This window comes from Lepidothrix coronata, unplaced genomic scaffold, assembly GCF_001604755.1.
Source record: "Lepidothrix coronata isolate B3197 unplaced genomic scaffold, Lepidothrix_coronata-1.0 Scaffold39, whole genome shotgun sequence".
In the NCBI taxonomy this organism is placed as follows: domain Eukaryota; kingdom Metazoa; phylum Chordata; class Aves; order Passeriformes; family Pipridae; genus Lepidothrix; species Lepidothrix coronata.
In genome coordinates this window covers 2,595,135-2,620,824 of record NW_016690219.1, presented here as the reverse complement: position 1 = coordinate 2,620,824, position 25,690 = coordinate 2,595,135, and the positions used below count along the sequence as shown (strand labels likewise).

Sequence of the window (25,690 nt, the reverse complement as noted above, 5' to 3'; positions counted from 1 at the left end):
TTTTATGTGCAGTATGGATATCCAAAAGTGGCTTCTTTGGGGTTTTTTTTGCTGGTACTTTGCTATAAAATTTCAGATAGGTTCTATAGTGAAATGGGTAGGTTTTTTTTTTTTCCCCTCCATTGTTTGACTGGGAAATGTTCTTAAAGGCATGGAAACATAACCACTGAATGTTGTACATAATAGTATTTGCCTCTTTGAAGCACTGTCTGTTGGAAGGTCTTGTGCATCACAGGATTAGAGGAAAGTAGTGGTTCATTAAAACACCCTGATTTGAATTTTATTTTTTTTCCTCTCCCCTCTCTTCTTCCTTTGCAAGGGCAAATATCTGACCAATATTTTGAAGTCTAATATCTCAAAATTACATCTGCAAAGAATACAGTATATATTTTTGTAATAATAAAACATAATGATTCATAAATACATGAGTAAAAACTTCTAACTTCCAGTAGATTTTTGTTGTGGTATTTTTCCCCAGAAAACATGTTGAGCTCTTTTGAGCTGGATACTGGGTAGCCTTTTTCACTCAGCTTTTTTCTAGCTGTAAAATTTGCTGTTTCTAGACTTACAAACCTTGCTTAAGAAATGTTCACTTATATTCTTAATTGTCATCTTTAAAGATTATTAAAACATTAAATCTGATAGTTGTATAATATGTTTTAGATGTTAATGTTGATGCTTGCTCTTGAAGTACCTCCACCAGCTGGAAAAAGTAATCCAGTGTGGATGAATTGACAAATTAAATATGTTTGTACTAAAGGCAAACAATGACTGTTGTAGGTTTCACTGAAAGGCAACATTCTAGATGTCAATTTTCTCCACATATGGGCTTACTTATTAAGTTACAATTACTTTTCAAATGTCAACAGTGGAATAATTTCTTTTGTGCGTTTCAAAGGTATGGGAACTGGTCTGGTTTTTTGTGAGTTGCATTTATGCTTCCAGCATGGGCAATTTATCCTGTTCCTCAAATAGGCACGAAAATGTGGCACCCGCAAGGCTTGTTTCTTGCCAGTTTTTCTTAATGGATTAAAGTGAGAAATATGTATTTAAAATAAGGAATAACGTAGTCTGTTTTAGCACAGTTTTAAACTTTCTAGAAATTGCTAAATAATAATTAGGCAATAATTTCGGGTTAAAGAAAAAACCCAACAGGGGAGGAACATAAGCAAACCAGATCTACCTTACAGATGCAGATGGTGTCTGGTGTGATTTTGCAGGCAGTATAACTGAATGAATGTTCCTAGACCCCAGTGAGTAAATTAATTCCTGAACAAGGCTCTTGTTATGTCTGGGACTCTCTGCACTCTCTGTTACACTGTGTTACTACTGTCTGTATCAGACAACACAGATAATAGACAACAGAAATAGAAAAGAATTTACGAAATTGTGATAAAACAAATGTGCTGTCCTGTTTTCTAGATAAAATAATTAGACATAGAGCGTGTACTTTGAAGGACACTGCTCATGCTATCATTGCTGCTGAACTGGACCCAGAATTTAATAAGATGTGTGAAGAAATCAAGGAAGCGAGAAGAAAAAGAGGTATGTTTAACTTCATTTATCCTAACACAACAACCTGTGGAGGCCCCCTGTGTATGGCCAGTCTTCGCAAACGAAGATTTGGGAAAGGTCATTAACCCTTCGAGCCTGTGCAGTGGATTTTTTAGGTGAGACACAGTGTGCGCTGAACTGAGCCCACCCTTTAATCCTGAGGTTCATCTGCCAGGGCCGAGCAAAGCTCGGACGGTATCAGTGAGGTCCTCAGGACGTAGGTTTGTTTAGAGTGACCTTCTCTTAGATGGATGGCCTTACAGGGCTGACGAGCTCCATCTGCCCGGGGAAGTCCCCTGACCGGGAATCGAACCCGGGCCGCGGCGGTGAGAGCGCCGCATCCTAACCACTAGACCACCAGGGGAGGCCCCCTGTAGACAGATAGGAATGGCCTCACATCCACAAGCCCCTCACATCCCCCTTGTGAAGGACTTCAACCACCCCAATACGTGCTGGAGGGACAACACTGCAGGGCATAAACTATCCAGGAGGTTCCTGGAATGTGTCGAGGGGTAGCTTCCTTCTCCAAGTGACAGAGGAGCCAACAAGGAAAGGTGCTGTGCCAGATCTTCTTCTCATCAACAAGGAGGGGCTGGTGGGGAATATGAAGCTCAGGGGCAGCTGGGTCTGCAGTGACCGTGAGGTGGTGGGGTTTGAGATCCTTAGGGCAGTGAGGAGGGTGCACAGCAAGATGACTATCCTGGCCTTCAGGAGAGCAGACTTCAACTTCTTCTGGCATCTACTTTTTAGAGTCCCGTAAGATAAAGCCTTAGAGGGAAAGGGAACCCAAGAAAGCTGATTAATATTCAAGGATTACCTCCTCCAAGATCCGGAGTGATATGTCCCAACAAAGAGGAAGTTAGGCAAGCACACCAGGAGGCCTGCATGGATGAACAGGAGATCATGGACAAATTTAAACACAAAAGGGAGGCCTACAGAGAATGGAAGCAGGGAAAGGTAGCCTGGGAAGAATACAGAGAAACTGTCTGGGCAGCCATGGATCAGGTTAGGAAAGCTAAAGCTTTTCCTGATAGAATTAACCCTGTCCAAGGGACATCAAGGGCAACAAGAAAAGCTGCTGTAGATATATGGGATAGAAAACAGAATTTATGAATGTCCATATAAAAATAAATTTAAGAGGAAATATAGAATGCATGTTAGATTTGGATGGTGCACATTAAAGGATGACTGAGCTTGAAAGTTGTCTACTTCTTCCAAATGTATGAGCTGGTCTGATAAGACACTGTCCTTTTCAAAAGAAGGTTGCATTGCCTACTGTTACAGATAGTACTGTAGAACCTGGTGAACAGATAAATGTTAGGACTGCTGTACCAACTGAAGATGTGGTGAAATCAGAGCTGTGTTCTGAAAGTGCCATGCCATGCAGTATAATAATTGCGATAATGGAGAATGACATTTAAACCACTGGATTCTCAAGTCACCCTGGCATGTGCAGAAGAGCATTTTTGGTGATAGTATATTGATTTTTTTGGATTAAGAAACAACTATTACATCCACATTGAAGGGAGCGTGAGGTTGAAAATATAACAGCCCAGAATTAGGAAATAGAGACCCTACAGAATTATCACAGTTGTTTTCAACTTCTAGTCCATAGACCTCCAAGTCTGTGTACGGCTTCTAAAGTGACTAGAGAAAGTAATCAAAAGCCCAAACATATTCCCAGTGTGGGAACAGTGCTATGTTTACATAAAAGATTCTACCTCCATGGAAAATTTTTAAAGTTCTGAAAGTTGAAAAAAGATTCAAAATCACTGAACTATAACATTAGAACAAAATTTCATGCTGAGTTAGGTAATCGATTTCAATAATTCCAGCTTTACCTTGGCAAGTTGTTTCCTGCTTTGGCAAAAAAAACCCCTGCATTATTTGATTTCGAGGTTGAATTGGCTGGTCTCAACTTGTAACTGCTGGTTCTTGAAATACTTCTGTCAGTAGATTGAAGACGCTTTATTAATAAATTTCTTTGAACTATGCAGGTATCTGTAGGCTTTTTCTTCTTCAGGTTAAAATGGATGCAATTCCTTTTATTTTCCCATTCAGTCATGCATGTTTTTGTCTAATTTTGTGCAAGCCTCCAATGTGTGCCTTGAATTGTGGATAAGTGAACCAATTGTGATTCACTGTGTATGTAAAACAGAACTAATATAATGCCTTCGTTTCTCCTCTGTACTTTTCTACTAGAAGTATAAGAATATTCACAATTTGGTCCATAGTGTCATGCTGGGAGCTGTGCTCAGTTAATTATCTGAGTCCCTGTGATTGTTAAAGGTTATTGCTTCCGAGGTTAAAGTAAATGTTTGTAAGAGCTCTTTGTTAGAGCGTGACTCTATGGCTTGTAGTCCTTTCTTGCAAGTTTGCAAGAACTAACTGAATGCTCCCCTTCTTTCTGCGGCAGTGGCCAAGTAATATATGTATTTTTGGGGTCAAAACCCTATTGAAAGGAGAGTTTCTTAAGTCATAATTAAGGCTAATGGCATCTTGCAATGGAAAAACCAGGTACTTTTGGTGTGAGATGCTGGTTAGTGGACCTTCAAATACAGGTAGATGACAAGCAGTGCCAGTTGATTGTGAAGGACGACAGCTCACAGACAGCAATGGGCAGGTTTCAAAGTGGATTCAGTACATAGGCATGGAAGTTGTTACAGTGCCACAGTGACATTTCAAAGATGCTCGTGCTTCTGGACCGCACTGTGGTGGTTTCAAGAAGAAATGAGCTCTGCAGCTGGTCCAGCTGTAGAATGTGGAGGGCTAAGATCACTTACTGGGTTAGCAAGGATGCAATACTTGGAATGAATGGAAGAAGCTGTGTTAGATTAACTGGTTATGAATGAAGGAAAATATATCAAGTTCTTGAGGTCTGAGGAAGCCTCAGGCTGTGAGGCAACAACAAGAGATTGTCCTGTTCCTGGATCAGAGGTTGTGTCAAAGATTGTGGTGGTGCAGATCATTAGGATGGCAGCACTTCAGGAACATAGTCTTGGCACTGGTCATTGTAATGGATGGAAGGGATATGAAAGCTAATCAGCTTTGCCTTTATCCCGTTTTGCTCTATAGAATATACTTAGCAAGAGAGCAGAGCAGCACAACCACAGTGCATCTGCTGGTCTAGACTTTGACATGTACCCTGCTTCAGAGTAGTTTGAGCAAGGGATGAAAAAGACTAAAAACTCCATATCTATTTTCTTCACAGTGCTTTTGGAAAGTTATTTAGCAGTCTTACACAGTTGTAAAATGGAAGATATTTTCTACATTGCTTTCTTTTTGTACAACTTTTCCGGTTTTGTTGGGGTTTTTTTTGGACAAATATACCATTTTTACTTAGTACTGTGACTGGCGACCAGTCTCAGAAGTACGGCAGTGTAACAAAAAGATAGACTGTACAATAAAATCAGTATCTAGAAGTTAAACTAGAATTTCTTGTTCCTGTATGACTGAAGTGGGGTGCTTTTGTTGAAAGAGGCTGAACCTAAGGATAGCAAGTTTTAAGTTGGTAAAATAAGAACTATATATCCTAGATTATTGAAATTTGCAGCTTCTTGTTGAGACCAGCAGATAAAAAGGTAGAAGTGGTGGATGTTTTGAGTAATGACATATGTTATGCAGTTTAAAATATTTGTAATGGTACCTAGAAATTTACACTGTAATTACTGTGAGGTGAGAGTTTCTTTGTGAATCTTTTAATTTCTGCATCCATTGGTTTTGATGGATGTCAGCTCTTGATCACTTGGTTCTGGTTTCTATTGGGACATGATAGGATATTTTGAAGACCGTTTTAGTAGTTGGATAGGAAATTCTAGTTCACAAATATGAAACTTCAGAGATTCATTGATTTCTTTAAAATGTGCTTAACCAATATGAAAGTTTGCCTTTTTAGAATTTAATTAAAAACCCTATGAAACAGTAGAAGCAATGAGATGAACCACCTTACAGAAAGCAAACTATACTTTTTGTTAAAAGCAGAATTGTATTTTCTTAATCTAAGAGCTGTTGACTCTGAAATGGATCCATTTTATGTAACATCGATCACAGTGACAATACAAGATTCTTATTCAGATACTCTTTTTGATGTGGCAGAAGATGTCATTTTGACTTGCCACTTATTTTAAATCATCTGTTTAAAATCAGGAAAAATTGAAATGGTCAGTAAGAGTTTGCTTTGTAGAGGAAACATGGATAGAAGAGTGCAATCTTTGGGGATCCAAGTGTGAGAAACAGTCACATTTTTCTAATCTGTAAGAACTGCCAGTTTTAAGACCATGTAACCAGTAAGTTATTTTGAAAGTAGAAACCAAATATTCTTGATTCCAATCTTTGCTTTGGGTGTCCAGCTAAATATTAATTGACGTGTTGCTATTGCAGTATGGTATTCCAAATTTCTTCTTAAATTCAGTAGTTTTATGCAGTTTGCTTTATTTAAATAGGTATGGTTATCTTTTGCATGCAGGCTTATCAGTACCAGCAGAACAGATAAATCCTCATGGTTCCGCTGTACGGAAAACAGAAGCTCGAGTTGAAGAGGCATTTCGGAGCAAACAAAAACCTACGATGGCCGTGTGGCCCAACTCTGCGACTAAATGTGCATGTGAGTACTTTGGGTGATAATTGTGCAAAATTAGAGGTTCTTCCAAGGGCAAACTTTTCAAATATGTCTCTACTACTGCTTACTGATTATTTTCAGAAGTAATTTTATACAAAGACGTGGAACACATACTCCTTTTCTGACTACGTGAAATCTCTGCCCAAGAGAAGTTGTAAAGAAGCAGAATTTCGTTTTTTGTCATGAAGAATAACTGTTTTTCGGATGCAATATGAGTATATTGCGTTTTTCTTTGTAAAATACTATTTTCAGTCTAAGACAACTCTGATCCAATTGGAAGATCAATTTTATTTGTTTAATAAGTGCTCAGGTTCTTTTAACTTCTGTGTATGGACAGGTACATACCTACATACTGCTTAATACTCTCTCACATGCACTGTACTCACTTTCTACTTCAATACATTCAGTATCGTGCTAAAAGCTAGAAAGGAGATTGCAGATTTAACTATTTTCCTTTATGGCAATGGTTTTCAATAGTTAGTAAGCATTACTGGAGAATATTAAGATACGCTCACTGGAGCCTGCTGGATTAATTCAAGTAAATGATCAAAATCTCTAGGATTGTGAGGTGTGACTGTAGATAATCAGAGGCACTGCCAATTACTTTTAAGAGGTAAGTTGATTAGAACAGGTAAATACCTAACAACTATTTCCTTAATAAAGAAAATAAAGTGAGTAAGAGAAAGTGAGTATGAGGAATATACTGATAGTTGTGCATGATATTCCTGCTGAAGATGTGGAGTCCATTATTTATATATTATTAGTAGCATTATCAGTTATTGCTTAGTAGGAAAAACTAATAGATTGAAGTAGACAAATTTTCATTGGTCTTTGTGTCTCCTTAGTGGTGCTTTTCCTTGATGAGAAATCGTTTTCTAGGCACAGTGATAATTGCCCAGAGATGAACATTGTTTACATATGAATGATAGTGTTGGTGTCAAATGGTTTAATTAATTAGAGGTGTATGGTTTTATTTCCTGAAGCTGTAATTTCTTCCGTTAAAGGAATTGAAGTCAATCTACAGAATTATGGCTTGAATAAATTGTTATATAATAAATTGATGATGTGGATCCAAGCTGTTCTTTATTCATTTGGCAGCTCATGCAAAAACAGAAGTGGAGGGAAGGGATTCCCAAACTTTTTTTTTTAATTTTCTGTGAAATCCAAGATGGAGATTCTCACTCTGGCTGATCTACAGAGCACTTTCCTGGCTGTGCAGCAGATGGTGGGGTTTATAGACCTCCAAGCTGGACATCTCTTGGGAAGAGAGGGAGCAGCCGTTGCTGGTGACTTGCATCCAAAGCAGCTCCTGTCTCTTCCCCGTTGTGGAGGCAGTGGCAGTTGTTTGAAAACTCAAGTCATCCACTGTAGGAAACTGCCAGTGTCTCTGTAAACAGAAAAGTTACTGTTAAGGCACTGATCCTGTTAGTATTTTGGTGATTTAGCTTGGAAGGCGAGAAAATTTGAGGCTTAGTGGTGTTTGGGACTGTGATCAAATGAAAATCTTCCTTTTAAGGCTGAGTCTGGGAAAGGTAACTAGTCCAGGAGGGATGTGATGCCTCTAGTAATCAAGAGAGAGAACTAGGAATTGGTGAGCAATCACAAATCTGCAGAAGGATTTCAAGTAGTACATGGGTACACTTAAAGATTGATGTGGTCAGTTCAGTAGGAACTAGAAATTAGGAAGAGAAATGGCCTTAAAAGGGTGCTTGGAGGACAGAGCTAGAGAAGGGTGAGAGCAGAACTGAGCAGACTGTAGGGAGCTTGAATAGCAGCAAATGATATTGTGGATTGTGATTGTATAAATGGAAGAAACAAGTTTAGAGAAGGAATTTCTGAACAGACATGATTTTAGAGGTAGAGTGGAAATTTTTTTTATGGTCAAGAACTAAGATTTTTTTTGAAGGCTATAATGTATTGCAAAAGCAGAGTAACAAGGAAAATTATTTGTGTATTTTAATTACACAGGATAAAAACCTGTACTTTTCAATTAATAATTCTGAAAATCTTTCAGTTTTTCTGCTGTTTGAACTTGAATTAATTTTTTTCCTTATAGAAATCCTAAGGAAAAAAATCACCAATCGTAACATTATTTTCCTGATAAGTTATTATTTTTGGAAGCTTTTTTCTTTTTACAGTATTTTAGAGAATAGCTGCAAAAAGCTTAATTCAGATGAAAAACTTGAGAACTCTAAAAGAAATTGTTGTCAAGTATCTTCTCTAAAAACAGAGTGAACTGCAGACAGTGCAGTAGCCTTGCCAAATTTAAAGCCCTGTTCAGTAGAGAAAGTTAGATTATTATATGTTGGTTTATTTTCTGAGGTTATGTATTTTGTATAAAACTTTTAGTTTTTTTGTTACCTATTATTTTGTGATTCATATAATTTTTCTAATGCATTTTAGATATTTTGTTGATTTGATTAGACCAAGATGAGCTGTCAGAAATGTGGCACAGAATAGTTGTTGTGTTTGAAGACATGGTGATACACGTTCCTGAGCTAGATTTCATCTGCAGCTTCTATTTCTCTCATTGCAGGTACAGATGTGGTGGATTGTTTATCACAGTATAGATGAGTTTAAAGTGCGTTGCATTACAGACGTTGCTGAAAATCTATTTGGGCAAGTTCTGCCACAGATAATTTAAAATATTTCCATATCAACAGTGTATTTTGAGAAAAGTGCAAGTGTTCTGGTGGGAACTTAGAACGAGGCATAGGTAAAAAGTCTGATATAAGTGGTTTTATGATCATAGAATCACAAAATTGCTGTGGTTGTAAGGAACCTCTGAAGATCATCTGGTCTAACTCCCCTCAGAGCTGGTTGCTCAAGGCTTTGTCTAATTGTATTTTGAACATTTCCAATAAAGGAGGCTCTGTGATATGCCTAGGGAACCTCTTGTACTGCTTTGCAACTCTCACAATAACTTCTTTTCCTTAATTTTGAATGTCTTGTATTTTGATCTATGCCCATTACCTCTTGTCACTGTGCACTGATGAGAAGAGTCCTATTTTGCCGTTGTGTGGAAAAGGAAATTACCAGGAATATACAGTTCAGTGTGTCTGCTAAATTAAGTGGTTTAGACACATATTAGCACAGAGAGCATTAGCATCTCTTTAATTGTTGAGATACTGTTTAGTAAAACTTTATCCAGCTGCTCCATTTTGCCAGTAGATGGGGCATGTTGCATACTATTTTACTGTCTTCCAGTTGCTTCCTTCAGTGTTACATATAAATAAACTCTATGGGGATGATTTGGCTTTGCATTCTTATCTTTTTTTGCAGCATTTAATGATAATATATTGTAGTGATAGACCGCAGATTTTATATTTTCTTCATAGTGAGGATGTCTTTTATGCCACATGATAAATAGCATAGCTGTGAAAATGGCATTTGGAGCAAATAAAAAAAATTTAAATCCTTTGTGTTGTGCAAAGTATTAAAAATACAAGTTTTATATAAAAGTCATTTTATGAAATATGAAGTAAACACACTGTTAACTTTTCCCAATAATTTAAGTGATTAGTGATCTCTATAGAAAGAACTGCAGGGAGATCAAGCAAGGATCTAAAAAACTGTTGCAGAAAATGTAGTTCCTAAATAAATAATATTTTGTGTGTGTTTTTATGTTGGTTTGGTTTTGGTTTTGTTTTTTTTTTTCTTTTTTTTTTGGTTGGTTGGTTGGTTTTTGGTTTGGTTTTCTTTTCCCCTTAATGGTGATCTTTGCTGTCATGTGAAACTTATGTGTTTCTGCTTTATCATGGAAAGGATTTTGTTTTGTCAGTATTTTTTTTAAAGATTTTTAGAAAGAAAAGGCCTTTTGTTTACAGTCTTTCTTAGAAACCATTTTATTCTCAGTCATTGTCTGATTTTTGTCTGTTTAGTGTCTCTGACCTCTCTGTTGCAGTGGTGTCAGTGATTACTGTACTTCAGGCATTCCTGTGGCTGCAGCAATGCCTTATCAAAGGACATGGCAGACCAGATGCCATATGGTTTTTATTATTCTAACTATTTTCTGTCTTTTGGTTTAGTTCTGAGTTTGGATTCAGAATTTGGATACTGGCATATTAACAGTCATCCAGATGCTAACATTAAATTTTGAGTAGCTGCTGTTTTGTCACACATCGTACACTTGCTACTGTTTTGTCGTCTCCTCCCGCTTTCCAGATTTGACTTGGATTATTTCTCACTTGAGATAGAGGCAAGTACTGTAACTTGACAGACATCATTAAAAAAGATTTTCTGGGATTTGAGGACATCTTTTCTCAGGGCTGAGAGAACTATCTTTGTTTCTTTATCATTTTGTTCTGGGTAGTGTAGGAGTTGGCATTCTAGGTGGGAGTAGTTTGATCTCTTGTGTCTGATGCTGGCTTCAACCAGATGCTTTAAGAGGAACTTGCAAACATTTGAGAAATATTTTTTTTAATGTCTGATTTTGATGAAATACCAACTCAACTGATTCCAAGTTGGTTAACAGTTCTTTAAAAACCCATAGGTTTTGTAATTCTTCTTATTTAAAATGCAGTTTAATGAATTTGTGGGAGTTCTAATAAATCTACTTTTTTGGCATCCCATCACTTTTAGCCTCAGTGATACCTAGTGGCAAAGAAATGTTGCATCACTGTTAAAAAACTGGCTCTTGAACTGATCGAATGTCTCCTTTCTCTGACAGAGGGCAAAATGGGTTCTACAATTTACCTGATCAGTGACTTTTTATTATTCTCCTGTTATTCATCTCCTTTATAACTCAGTAATGCAAGATGGCTCAGCCTTTCTTAAGAAGGAGGTTTTCTTGAAGCATTATAACCTCCTTTCTTAGAAACATGGTAAAAAGGTTTTTTAATTAGTTCTTCTAAAGCCAGGTTTTTTCCTTGAAGTGGTATGCACAAGTGAGGTAATAAAAGCAGTTTTCAGACCAGATAGATCCCTTCCTTCCTCTCTTTCTAAATCTGCAACAACGTTTGCTTTAAATTTGGGGGATAAATTTCTGTCTTCAGAAGTTGTGAATTTTCTGGTGGTTAATACCCATTTCTTACCTTCAGATTTCTTTGTATTGTGTTGGTTTTTTTCAATTTTGTCTCTTTAATAGAGAAACCACCCAGTGGCCATGATTCTTTTTTGTTTGTTCATGGCTCCCTTAAAGCAGGAAGCTGTCATTCATTAGTCCTTAAGAGCGAATGGAAGGTACCAAGAATATGTATAGCTGGAATAGTTGCTGTTGCACAGGGCTAATCAGCAGAGGAAAAATGAACAGACCTATAGAGGTGGAAAGTCTAAAAATTATCTCCGCGGGTGGCATTAATCTGATTGTCTTTTCTGTTTTGACTTCATTTTCCTCTTTAATTTTCCCATGTGACTGTCCTGTCATGTATTTTACTAACATAATAACTCTGGTTTCATGTAAATCATACCTGTGCTCTCTGTCCATCTCGGCTCCCCTAATAACTTGTGAATCATTTAGCAGAGTTCAGAGAGATTTGACAGGCGTTAAGGGCTGAAAGATTAGATTCCTGCAGGTTTTGTGAAAATTGGTAGCTGGATAAATCCACGTGTCTAGTGAAGGAAAAGGCAATAGATGGAAAATGGTAGTTATCTGTTCTGCCTGGTCTTGGCAGCTGGTCAACTAAAACATGGTATTGTCCAGGCATGGCCTGCTCATCTTGGCTGTGGTGTATCGTGTGTCCTGTTCATTGGGGTGAGGAGAAACAGGAGATACTGAGAATTTTGTGATAAATATTGGGAAGAGCTTGAGTCGAGAGCATTATAGGGGATGGTAGGGGAAAGCAGGTGACTGGAGGAGAAAATGCTGAGGATGCTGCAGCTAAGGTTGGTTTTGTATGCATTTCAACTCCTTATGAAACTTGACTCTTCCTTATTGAGGAGCGGTGCCCAGGTTCTTTCCAGTATTTGTTTACACAACATAAACTGTTACATATGCTGATGAAGTTCATAAATATGTGAAGCTATTGCATGCAGTTCTTCTAATGTACTTGTCAGCTCTGTGCCTTGAGTACCCTCCATCCAGGTGAAGAAAATGGCATCTTTCAGAGGTTAGTTACCCATTCAGGGGTTAGTCACTTCAAGCTGGTCAAACTGCAGGTCACTATTTGCCTTGTCACTGGTGCCATATTCCCACCATGTCCCCTGTGCCAGCACCGTCATTCATGAGTTGGAAAGCTCAACCAAAGATATTGAAAACTAACCCAGGGGAAAAAAAAACCAAAACCAAACGTTTCAGATGGATTTAGTTCCCTTATCTGTTTTACTGCAGGAACAGTAGTGCTGGCACAAATGAGGTAGTGCAAATGCTATAGCTGGCTTTGGATGAGGAATGGCTTTGTCTGTTAGTGGAAGCTAACAGACATTTTGCTTTTTAAGCCATTGCAGAACTGTGCTCTGTTCTTTCTTGCTGCTTATCTCTGACTGCAGTTTGGGACTTTGTGAGTGGAAACTCCAGAGACTTTCAAGCGGACTATTTGGTGCCCCTTGGTAAGGAATGTGGAGCTACTGGAAGCAGCTAAATTACTGTGGCAAGTACATAGATATTCTGGATGCTGCATAAGAGAGCATAAGTGATAGTAAGTGCTTTCTCAAGGCTTTGAGTTACTTTACACACAAGATGTCAAAAAGGAGTTGAGGGTTTTGATCATGGAAGAAAAACTTAGAATATGCATTGCTTTAAGTGGTTCTTGATACTGCAGACAAAAAGTCTAGATCCATGGTGATCTTGCTTGCCATGAGAATCTTCTTCGGATTTTAATCCCCAAGAATTCTTCATGAAATAAAGTAACAACAGAGAATTTACTGTTTGATGGATGTCAGTTTTATCATTTAATGATAGAAGATTCACATTCTCTGATGGATTTTAAGCAGTGCAGAGGCATGTAAGGGTCTTTTCTGCAGCATGAAGTGAACTTGTTAGCCTCTGAATGCTGTGCTGCACTCACTGTACTGTAGTAGTCAGACTACGGGAATTTAAAGAGAAACGTCTCTGCTTTTGTTGCTACATCTCATTAGAGTTCATCCATATTAAGGGAAGCAGACTTGCTTATTAATTATTGACAGTCTTTGAATTTTCTATTTATATCTACTTTCTTTTCCAACTGTTAACTTTATTGCTGTATGGTCTACAGTTCTGTCACTGTTGTGCTCGATGTGAGGGACAGCAACAGTGCATCCTCAACTCTGAAGCTTCTGTACCATTCACCCATGTTTCTGAGGTCTGTTTTCTTCAGACCATACTAGACAGAAAGATCATAGTTACCATTAGATCTTGCAGAAGTATTTCAGGAATGTGAGAAGGAGTTGGAATTTTTTTGTTTCATATCGTTTAGGATTTATTTTTTGCTATCACTGTTCTTCAATAGCCAAGAACTATGCTCTGCTCTGGACAAGGTTGGTGCTTATTTCACCAGAAGATGTTGTCATTACTTGGTGTATCTGACTTGAGAATCTCCAAGCAGCACCTGTGAGTGGGCAAGAATTCAGAATTTCTAGATGTCTGCTATAGGTTTCATTTTACTTAACTTCACGTAGAGGACTAGTCCTTATGAAGTAAGGACAGTAGAGAATTTGTTTTTTAATCATTACTGAGGGAAATACTGTCTGCCTTCTTTATGGGTCTTTCAAACAACTCTGTAAGGGTAACTCAACTTAGAATGGAAGAATTGAGAAACCTCACTTATTGCTTCACAAAATGTAGAGTAAATTTGTATTCAGTGATTAATTGCATTGTATTACATAGCACTTTTAAAAAGTACTGTCTGCATGGATTGTGCAGCTTAGGAAAAAAAAAGGAGCAGGTGAAGTTTGGGTTTGATATCAGCTTCATGTGAACCAAAATGAAATGTTATGTGTGACTTGTGGTCAGACAGGTATTTATTGTCATTAAAAATTCTGAGTAGTGATTTACAAAAAAGCAAACCAGAAAGAAGCTAGAACTGAAGTGAGGATCCCCTTGGCAAATCTGTAGAGGTTATGTGAAGATTATAGAGTGAAGAGTTGAGAAATTCAGAAGGCAAGTGAATGTATTCATGTGTGAATAATTGGTATTATAATAGTTTGAGTTATAGAAACTCAGTTCTATAAAGCAGGATTCCTCTGACAATAGTATTTTTACTGCCTCTGGCACAAAAACTGCCAGAAGAGTGGGTATCAATGGAGAGATTTCAGATGAGTAGTTTTAAAAGGAGTAATTGAAAAGGTGTTAAGGCATTAACTTGCAATTGTCTGTACTCTGTTCATTTTTTTAACAAAGTTCACTCAAAGTTTTTCTTCTGTAAATAGCTGTCTCATTCTGTTACCTACTGGAAACTGATAGTATGTCATGAATCATATTGACTAGAAAATAAAAAGACACTCATTCTGCTCTTGACAGTTCACAGTCTTCTAAAATATAAACATTAAGGTAGCAAAGATGGGACCCCAGTTTATTTTTTAGCAGCAATCCATTAATTCAGTAGTTCCTGCCCATTAGCCTTTTAGTTTTGCATCAGTTTTACCCTGTGGTAGCTCCTTCTTCTTTTTTGAGTCATATTCAACTGTCCTGCAGGATGCAGAGATAAGTTTTACTTTTTCCTGCCTCATACACCAGCTTCTCAGGTCCATGATGTTCTTGCAGTAGTGCCTTTTTCTTTCCAGTAAAAAGGAAGGGAATCAGTGTAGGTTATGAAAGCTGGTGGTGTTGTCTGCAATTGGTCACATGGTTCTGTGGTCCGTTAAACACTTCTCCTACTTGTACCATTCCCTTGTCTACAGGAATTGGGCAGGACAGAAAGACAGACTGGTGGTGGATATTGTTTTTAAATACAGTATTTGTTGCTCAATTTTTTCACTGTTTTACAGGCTTGGCTGTCTGTATAGAAGAAAAATACATATAACAATGCTTTGGTTGCTAAGGATCTGGAGCCAGAATTTCCTCTCTCATCCCAAAAGACGTTGCTGCAGCACTTTTTAGTGGTTGCTTTGTCCTAATTAAAAATAGCAGTAAAAAACAACACATACAATGTATGTTTGAAAAGTACTGCATGAGACAGTGAGTGAGTGCGACTTGCTGTCATTTGGGCAGACTTGAAATTTAAGGAGATGTGTAATACAAGGATTAATTCCATTTTACTTTAATGTGATTTCTCTCACTTAAGAATTTTAGGAATGTACTTGTGTGGTCAGGCAAATTATGGGTCCTCATCCTAGGTGGGACTCACAGGGTGGACAGAAGAGATGCACCATTAAAATACTTAAAGTACAATTCACCGATGTAAAAAATGTCAAATATATTTGACATGATAGCTGATATAGCTATCTGACAGCAAAGTCAGCCTAAAGAGCCAAATCAGTGTATCTTTAAAAATTTCAACTAATAGTTTATACATTTCAGGACATACTAGATTTCCTTTAAAAGACTTTTATTCCCCTTCTATGTCCTATTTTTACCCACTTTGGAGTTGAACTGAGGCTAAGCCCATTGCCTAAGAGGGGAGTTTATTTTGTCATAAGTTTACATATCCCTGTTTAGTTTGAGATTTGCTGCTTCAGTTGTTAATGAAAATCTCTTGTACAATCTAGGGAAAAAAATACATGAACTCCTGAAAAGTTATATGAGTAGATTGTAGTTTCTCATCAGTAAAACAGGGACCCTGACTGTAGAAGCCACTATCAAACCTTGAAAATACCTGGAGAAAGCATTTTTTTTTTTTCCTCTCAAAATTTGCAGTTCTCCATAAGGATTATTTGTAGAAATAAATACACATTCCAAGTGAGACTGTTTTTATTGCAGTGTGATTGTATCTTTAGATAGCTTTAAAGCTAAAAGGTTAAGATTTATTCCTAATGCAGTGGTGAAACTAGCTGCATACACACTCATGGGAAGCAAGTTCTGAAGTACAGCTGTGCTTCTCTGAGCGTCTGTGAATTAATTCACAGCACTTGTACCTGCACAGTGCTTATATCTTCAAAGCAAGATCTTTGTAACTCAGTGTGAGGTTGGCAGACACAGATCTAGGACTTAATACCCCATAAATCAAAGCAACTTACAAATATAAAGAACATTATGAAGGTGCTTAACATAAGAGTGCATTTTGAAACGAAGAAAATTTGTCAATCTCTGGTAACTGTTGGCTGTGATTTTCATTTATAGTCACTTGGCCACAAGTTCAGCAGTTTTGCAAAAATATGAGCAGTTTTCATTGTTGTTTGAATTTGAACGTAGAAGCTTCAGTTTTTCCCAGCGTTTTTATTGGTCTTCTGAGCTGTGTCTTGTTGGTGCACTTGAAAAGGATGTTGACAATAGCATTAGGTTTGAATAGTCTTCCTTCTGCATTTGCTGATCATATTGCAGAAGTGTCCCAAAACCTCTTTTTAGATCGGTGCCTTAGTTGTATCTTGCTGCAGATGGGTTAGTAAAATAAAATACCCTTTCTGAAAAGTAGTATATTATGTAATTTTTCAAAGGCATAGAATATACAGTTGAGAAATAAGAAACAATGAACAAGTAAGGATGCAAAAATACTGAAAAAATTATCACATTGCCATGGTGCTTCAAGTTGAGTTACACAATACAGAGGAAAGGCAGGGGTGGTGAGGTTAGTTTAAGGACCACTGCTTCCTCTTCTGCTTACAGGCTCATATAAATGAGGTGTTTGTGAGATTTTTTTTTTTTTTAAAACCACATTTTGTCAGTGCAGTGATCTTGAGTACAAAGGTGGGAATGAATGTAAGATGGAGGAGATTTAGCTGATTTAAACAGTGAAGATGCTTTTGAATTGACAGTGGACATAAACGGGAATAAGAAGTGATTGCATACAAGTCACAAAACCTTTTCACTGTTATGACAGTAACACATCCATGTGGGATGTTCATGAAGGTCCTTGAGTCTTGCATCCATGGAGGTTTTCAATACATGGGTGGGTGAAGCCCTGAGCAACCTGGTCTGCCCTCACAGCTGACCCTGGATGGAGTAGTAGGTTGGACCAGAGACTTCCTCGTGTCCCTTCCAACCTGAATTATTCTATGAATCCGTGGGTTGCACTTCTTGCTTGTTGTATAATGATTTTAAATTGCTGAGGACCTAAAAAGGGAAAATGAGAATACCTGTCTTTAGAGTCTGCATTACCCGAATGAGAATGAGTTCTACATCATTGCTTAGCTGTTTTCTTTCAGTGTTTTACCTACAAATGTATATTTATAGGTAAAATGTATATATATCTAGTATATTATACTTAATGTATAAAATACATTTTTAGGGATATCTTGTTTCCACAGTTTAGGAATTGTGTGCATGACTGAGTGTCCACTCCTTATATTTGTAAAAGTCCTTGGTGTCTCTAATTTTCTCACATTGAAATCAAGAGACAGCTTTATCCTTGAAGTGTGAACACATTTGTTTCATACACAGCAGCATATTTTAATATCCTGGTCTCTTTACTGGGGGGTACCTGTGCATCTAAATGGTTTTGTTTTTTTTTTTTCCCCACTATAATTCAGTTCGAATAAGGAGGAAATCGAGACGGCGCTCACAGTGGGGCAAAGGCATTATTAAGAAGAGGAAAGTCAATAATTTGAAGAAAGATGAAGATGATGCAAAGTTTGCTGATGATGAAAATCATGGTGAGGACAGTAAATTGCTGGAAAATGGAGAGCTAGAGATCAGCACTGACTGCATTGAGGAGAACGGAGAGGAAACAGGAGACCTCTCTATGACAAATGATGAATCCTCTTGTGATATTATGGATATAGATGCAGAGCAGAGGCTTAACAATGGGACATCAGCAAAGGAAAACAATTTTGCATCCACAGAAGAAGAGAGCTCAAATGAATCCCTATTAATAACTGACAGTGTTACCCTGGGTACTGAAAAGGAACTAAGGAAGGACTCTACACTGAAAGGGGACTGTGTGAATGGAGAGACATCTGTACACAGCTCCGAAGGTGTACCTGTTCCAGCCTGTCATAATGGCAAAATGGAATCACTTGATGCTGTTTCACCCTGTGACAGCAGAGATAGTAACAAGCAAAAATCTTTATCTGAAGATCAGCCAAAGGAGAGAATGGAAGCTTCCAGTGAAAGTCAAGAAAGTGATCTAGTGAAAGCTGAGTTACCACATTGCAGCAATAATGAGATAACACTACAGAGCACAGACATGGAAACTAAAGATGCTGAAGCAGATAAAGAAGGTACAGGTTGTTTTCAATGTTTCTGTCTTACTATTAGTGTCCAGGTTAATGTGTATATTTTTCATTGTGATATGTTACAATTCATAATACATAGCAATATTTTATGAAGTGCTGACTATTTATTTGAAACTCTTAGCATGCTTAAAACATTTAATTCACATAGAAAAATTAGAAGTCTACTCTTGACTTGGTGTATTTTTATCTTAGGCAAGTAAATGTATCTTCATACTAACACTATTCTGTTTATTTTTGTAGGCTTTGTAGAAATACTGTAAATACTGAGAGAACATTAAAACAATAATTAACTATTTAAAATATTATAAATGGAGATAAATATATGATATAGCTTTTGGTCTGTATATTCTGTCTGATTTATATTTTGATCTACATGATAAGTTTTGATTAGTTTTGTTTAGAGATTTATGATAAAAGTATCATTGACATTGGATGGAAAACCATAGAAATACGTAATGTATTCCTTTAAAAACATTTGTTCATTGCAAAAGCTAAAGTAAAAGTTGAAGTCATAGAAAAAGCCAGATAAACTGTTGTTTATCTGTTGGAGAAGGTATCTGGCTTTGGAGTCACAGTGAACACAGTAACAGTGCAGCAAAAGGATAAGAGAAGGAGAAGGGAAATCCTGGTGGTGCATAAAAGAAGGGGCCATGTCCTTTGAAGACAAGAGACATAGTTTCCTCAGGGAACAGAAATAAAAGCCTTATACATGATTGCCTTTTTAATGAGCTTTTCAGAATTATCTAAAAGAATGAAATCTTTACTTCAAAAGTTAGTGTTGAGATTTACAAAGTAAATGAGCTTTAATGAGAGATCTGAATTTTGAGAATATCACTGTCTAGATGTTGACTGTGTTTGTACATACGTGTTTTCTCTAAGGGTAAGGAGAATAGTACAAGAAAGGTCCTAAGAATATCACAAGAAGGGTATGATGTGTTAAGAGCCTTTACATTTCTAAATTTGGCAGTTGAATTTTGTATACTTTAGGATGGTTATAATAGTGGGGTCCTCAGAAGAAAAGGCTTTTTAAATAGCTGAGGAGGAGAAAAATAGTGAATGAATGTAGGGAGAGAATCAGGAGATATAAAACCACTTTATTCTCTGCAACAGGATTGGACAACATCCTGAACACAGAGGTGGAAAAAAACCAGGAAAGTGTCACAAAAGCATGAGATTTCTGAAGTAAAGCAGATGTTAGAATTACTGTGGTGATGAAGACATGGGATGCTTTTGAGAGAAAAATGAGGATTTCACTCAAGCAGAAAGATTTTCAGCATTAGCTTAGTATTTGAATTTCTCTTATAAGCTTTTTAATTTGTTGTTGTTAAATAGAAATGATATAAGGGAAACTCTTTTAGTGGCATTCAGTTTTCTCTTTGGACTTCTGAGTTCAAAGGTTACCAGTTTCATGTGTGTTTTCTGAACTGTAGTTTTGTGCACCTGTAAACATTCAGAATTCTGCAAAACTGATGAATAATGTGCACTGCTACATTCTTGCTTGATTCAAAAAAAACTCAACAAACCAACCAAGCAAAATCAAACTAAAGTGAAGAAACAAGCTGTTCACTTTGTGAGACTGGCGTTGCTGATAATTGTTTTTCAAATAACAGGTATATTCAAAAGCAAGAGAACACGGAAAGTCGCTGTGGAACAGTCAAAGCCCACAAGTTTGGAGCAGGTCCCAGAGGAACCATCAGATCCCTTACCCTCTGTAGTTGTTGACCATGACAGACTAAAGGTAATAGAACTGAAAAAATAAATTGAACTGTTAACAAACTCCATGAAAAATGCTTCCTTTCTCTGTTCTGAAGCAATGTTTCCTATATTTTTGGCTGCAAACAAGTATTATGACTGCAGTGACTTCTGCAAATTATTAGTTGATCAGTGTTTTTTGGATGAAAAATTATTAGAACTGCTGAATCCTGACTGTCCCATCATTACTACATTTAGAAATCCAGTAATGTCACAGCAGTCCACTATTTTAATTGCAGGTTTTGCAGGTACTCATATGCATTAATTGGACATGTCAGGTACCAAGGAACTGCTGGGTGCCTGGTAATTAGGAGTTAATATGCCTAGTAATTAGGAGTTAACATCATCTTTTCCTTTCCTGTGTATGTATACTTGGTGGAGGGAACTGTTAGTGGACTGGAAGGCAAATTGGACTTTGTGCTGATGTTTTGGTATCATAGACTGCTAGTTAATTTTCTTTCAGTTTTGTCCCTTTTTAGGCAAAGTTACAATAAAATTTGCTATCTTCTGTTGTAAAAACTACCTTGACCTGCTATGAAATCGAGATCTCGTTTTCTGTGGAGTATAGATGATAATCTCTTTGGAACCATAGAATTGTTATGAGAGGGGAAAAAAAAAAATCTTAAATTTTACTCTTTGCTACTACGTACAGTACTTTTGCCTTTTGTTTATGAGCAATGTTACACGTGTTGTGTGTCTCCTTCTTGTCCACTTCTCTGTTTTGCACCATTTGTCAACATTTGTGGAGTTCCAAGTGTGTTTTCATTTGGTAGTACTTAAAATTTCTTGCCAATGCAAATTCTTAAAAATGTCTGCTTTAGCTATCAAGGCAGTTTTTATTGACCAAGATGAAACAGGATGAAGTGGCATTCAAACAAAACAAACATTGCCCCAACTATGCTGAGTAAAAAAATCTTAAGAAAAAAAGATATGGGTATAAGCAGAGAAGTGAAGAGAGACATCAAGTCCTTTTTGTATCTATATGGAAGGAATAGCCTTGCTGCTACCCAGGTGTGGTTCATTTTATTTGTATGTATCCCTTCAAAGTAGGGCTTCAGAAAGAGGTTGCATTTCTGATTTGTCCTTAAAAACATTGTAAAAATTGATAATAGAAAACCCTCTTAACTTCACCTTTTGTTGTTCCAACAGAAACTGCTTGATTTGGTGGTTAAGAAAAGTGACAACCTGACTGTTGACCAACTTGAGAGATTATATTCACTCCTCAGTCAGTGCATCTACAGACATCGTAGAGACTATGACAAATCACAACTTATAGAGGTGATGTTGTACAGTTCCTTTTATTCATTATCTGAATATTGTGAGATAGGTTTAGGTTTTCCAAGAGCTGTTAATCTGTCAATTCACTGATGTACAGGCAAAACCTGTAAATAGACTTTGAGACTTTATCTCTAAATAGAAAGAATTTTAGTGTACTAATGGCTTAGAAACCAGGGATTGTTTCTGATAACACTTCCTCAGAAAAGGCTCATTTCACCATGGGCACAATCTGGTCATAACTCTGGATATGCATTCCATCCAACATCACTGTTCTAGCTGTAGAGGGATTGGGATCAGCTTGCTGATAACCAGCCCTGCTGAGAAAAAGGACAACAATTGCAAGTTTCCAGTTGGATCACTGAGCACTAAATATTCTTCTCCATGAATAATTTACAACAAAACCTGGAAAGGCCTTAGTGTGGGATTTTTTGAGAGTTCCTGCAAAACACTTTTCAAACCATTTTCATGCTGTTCCTTTGCAATCTTCACCTAAAAATGTGTTGAAAAACTGTGCAAAATGTTAGGTAGATTAAAAAGACATTTATCCAGCAGGAGAATGTAGAGACTGATCTTTACTTTGATAATCCAAACTGTGCAGAGATGTGTTTATAGCTGGGTCACCAATAGCATAAGTGTGCAGTAAGACTTGAATTCATGCAGTGTGCCACTGCAATGCTTTCCTAATACATATTGAGCACATTAATTATATAAGTGACCCTGATAAGCTTCGATTTTTCTCATGGACTGTCATAGTAGAGTGCTTTTCTGCATTAATACATCTTTAATTAGTTTCCTCTTTTACCATATTTTGCTAGCAGATAGCAGCTAATAAACAGAAATGTCTATTTTCCTATTATTTATTCAGATTAAAAAAAAACAACAGTAAATACTACTACATAATGTAACTTTATTTCTGTCTATGTATGTGTAATTGATGGTCTGTGTCTCTTGCAGGAGATGGAAAGAACAGTTCGTGTGTTTGAAACATTCCTGTGAACTTGTCAAGATGGGTGGGTTTATCCTCTCAAACTGCTCATGGGAGAGCAGCCCTCTGAGCCATTCAGTTTCCATTTGCACCAAGTATGTGCAGAGCCTTGGTCTTAAGTGCTCTCTCTTTTTGTTTCTGTTGAATTTGGTGCTATTGTCTCAGGTACCTGAAACCAACCAGCCTACAAGAACCAAACAGAACTTCATATAGTTGTATCTGATATAAATAAAGAATGCAATGCCACAGCTTGGAGATTTTTTGGTGCTACAGAAACTGTTCTCATTCCTGCTCTTGTTCACTCTACATGCATTTATCTTTGGGGAAAACTTCGGGCAAAGTGAAGACCAACACATACAAGAGGACTGGAAAGAGCAGATCTAAGTTGAATATTTTTAAACAGGCAACCTTTTTTTAATTTTTTTTTCCAATTTTTCTCTTCTCTGGGGTAATGGACAAAATGAATCTGTTCTAAAGAAGGCAGTGATGTGTTATGGTAGAAATCTTGAGTAACTGGATGTACAGTAATTTGAAGATGAGGCTCTCTAGAACTGCCTTTAATGTGCCTTTTAGTCAATTGAGAAAGATTAGGCTAAGCAGTTTGTTTGGATTATAGCAAATGGCAATGTTAGAAAGCTGTCTGCAGAATGAAGATCTCCAAAAGGATGAATTGTATTCTCTTCATTGGATGGCAACCAGTATTATGGTTCTATAATGCCTGTCTTACTCTACAGAACTAAACTAAGACACACTGAAAAAGCCACATACTTTACCAAAATGGTGAAATTCCTTTTTCATTGGTATATATTTGTTTTAGAAACAAGTACACAGTGAAACTCTTCTGTGTTACTAAAAATGAAGCATTTTCCCACCATCTCCTTGTTTTCCAGTGTGAGTTCTTTAAGGAAAGCAAGGTTAATACTTGCAGGTTTCATTCTGAAGTTGTGTGTTTGTAATATAGATTGGACTGTGCAGTGCAGGTAAGACACTATAGTTGGTCAAAGTCCTGGAGCCCAACCTCAGTTGAAAATAAAACTTACATTAGGTTTCACAAGTCGTTCTGTGCAAAGCATTGTTACTGTTGGGGGGATTGGAGCACATCCTTTGGAATCCATCTGTTCGGACCAGGGTTCTCTGGGTCTGAATTGTGGAGTTCAACACCTTTCCTTTCTGGCAACTGGAGAGAATAGTCTAGGCAATTCCAAAAAAACCCCTTGTGTTTTATCACAAGCTCGGAGTTACAACATTACCTGGGCTGATTTATTTTGAACCCACGTGGAAGGTGTTGTAGAGCAGTTGGCTGGTGTTCCCATCATAAACCATTCGTTGTGACTGTCCCTACGTAGCTGCAGGAGTGTCTGTCCAGAAATATGCAATGCAGTGTGATTAGTTTTTAATTAAACAGACTACTGCAGAGATACTGAGCTACCTCAGCTTTTTGTATTTTAGTTACCAACAGTGTTCATGGAGGACTGTAATCACTCTGCTCCCACGTCCAAACCGAAGCTAAGGGACTTGTCTCCACCTCTACGGCTCATCCCAGTGTAGTGCTGCAGAGAGAGAACGTGGGCCTTGGCCTGCTGCAGTGATCCAAAGTGCTTTGTACATTATGGTTAAACATAATTCTATCTTGGATCTTTTTCTCCCCCGAATGCCACTGTTTTTCTTCATAGCTAATGGCAGGAAAAGGTTTTAAGTGTTCATGTATGTCTAGTTACACCTAAATGCAACCCATGCAGAAACTGTATTTTTTAGGTGGGAAAGTGCGATTAAAAACAACAAAAACAAGCAGAAAACACATTTTAAATGAGATTCTTTGATCTCAGATTTGATTATGGGATTTTTTTCCATGTTTCATTTAGTATTTATTAGCATCATACCTGTTTGAGATATTTATGTGTCTGGTACATTAACAGCATTTTGTATTTTGATGGAAATTGTTACAAACTTTAAGATTTGATTAAATGAAATGTAGCAGATTTTTTGTAGCAAGTTTCTGATAAAAGGGTTTTTTGCAAGTCTCAGGTTCTTGCTGCAGAATTTTTTAAGAATATTTATTCCAGTTTCACTTACTCAAAGAAGTTTTTGTTCAAGTAACAGCAGCACTTGTGGAAGATAAAACTGCATTCATTTGTAAGAAGTTAATAAATTTATATGAACTAAAACAGTTGAGAATTTTAGTCACCAGTGAGTGTGAAAAGCAAGTTTAAGCTAATGCCTATCATTAAAAATGGTTCTAAAAGGTCAGGTTTCTAAAGGAAAATTTTTACTGTCAGTTGTTGATTGGGAAAAATCGTTAAGAGGCAACTTTACTAATTGAGGAGCTGCCATATTGTTTTAGAGAAAAGTAGCTGATATCAGATGTTCTAGTGGACAGCTTACCTAAAATGATATACTCGCCTTCTTAGCCCAAATAACCACACTTCAGTTTTTGTTTTCCTTTACAGATGTCTGGTGGTTATAGAGTTTAAACAGCTGTTAATCTATCCATGTGGTCTAAACTTGTTTACTCTTTGTATGTTTTTAATTTTTTTGCCACATAGCACTGGCAAGAGTTTGTACAAATTGACCTCTCTTCCTTGTTTCTTGTTGTGAAAATTGCAAATAAACTCCTGTGTGAGTCCTTGTGCTGGGGCCAATGGAACGTGGCTGACCAGGAGGAAGGAGTTTTCCCTGGGGGGCTGGAGGGGCTGTCTTGGAATGATAGAGTTGCTCTTGGGTGAAGTTGATGGCTATGGAGTTAATTGTATTTGCAAGCTTGAATCTCACCTGTGATTATTTTTTTGTTTTGTTTTGTGTCCTCTGTATTGTTACTTGATTTCCTCATATGCCAATGTATTTACAGGATTACTGGGTTTTGTAATATCGTCTTCCTTTTTTTTTGTTTTGATTAAGTTGGTGGGTCAGCGCTGGTTTTACCTTCAGTCTCCTGAATGGCAGGACCTGCAGCTGATAGTCATTTATTTTGTTTTTATTTTATTTTATAATCACAACATAAGCTTGAATTTGGGCTTGTACTTGCATCTTTTGTATCTTGTACATTGGGTTATTTAGACATTGGGGCGTCCTGTTTGTTTTCATTAACGTGTGTCTACTTTGTGGATTAAGTAGACTTCCTTCATCAGCTATGGTATATTTTGGATTCTATAGTTTTATTCAGAACTGTGTTTTAATTGATGTTTTGCATTTTGACTTCATTTTACGTTAGTTTGAAGTAAGTTATTTAATTTTTTTTGAACTTCTGGAGATTTTGAACATTTTACTGTAATTTGTAATATAACTGCTGTGAAATACTTGAATAAAGATGACAAGAAAACACA

At 37.1% G+C, this 25,690-nt stretch overlaps 1 protein-coding gene and 1 non-coding gene across 4 annotated transcripts in view; one reads left to right on the top strand and one right to left on the bottom strand.

Annotated features, from left to right (window-relative positions):
- ATAD2B (ATPase family, AAA domain containing 2B) overlaps positions 1 to 25,690 on the top strand; it is a 75,152-nt gene extending 49,462 nt beyond the window's left edge. For all 3 annotated transcript variants that reach the window (XM_017813024.1, XM_017813023.1, XM_017813025.1), the window contains 6 exons: positions 1,423 to 1,545; positions 6,020 to 6,157; positions 17,651 to 18,340; positions 19,966 to 20,093; positions 21,257 to 21,385; positions 22,340 to 25,690. In XM_017813024.1, coding sequence (XP_017668513.1) covers positions 1,423 to 1,545; positions 6,020 to 6,157; positions 17,651 to 18,340; positions 19,966 to 20,093; positions 21,257 to 21,385; positions 22,340 to 22,381 — 1,250 coding nt within the window. In that variant the 3' untranslated portion in view covers positions 22,382 to 25,690. The remainder of the gene's footprint in view (positions 1 to 1,422; positions 1,546 to 6,019; positions 6,158 to 17,650; positions 18,341 to 19,965; positions 20,094 to 21,256; positions 21,386 to 22,339) is intronic.
- TRNAE-CUC lies at positions 1,847 to 1,918 on the bottom strand. The gene has a single exon. It is a non-coding gene; the product is annotated as a tRNA-Glu (tRNA).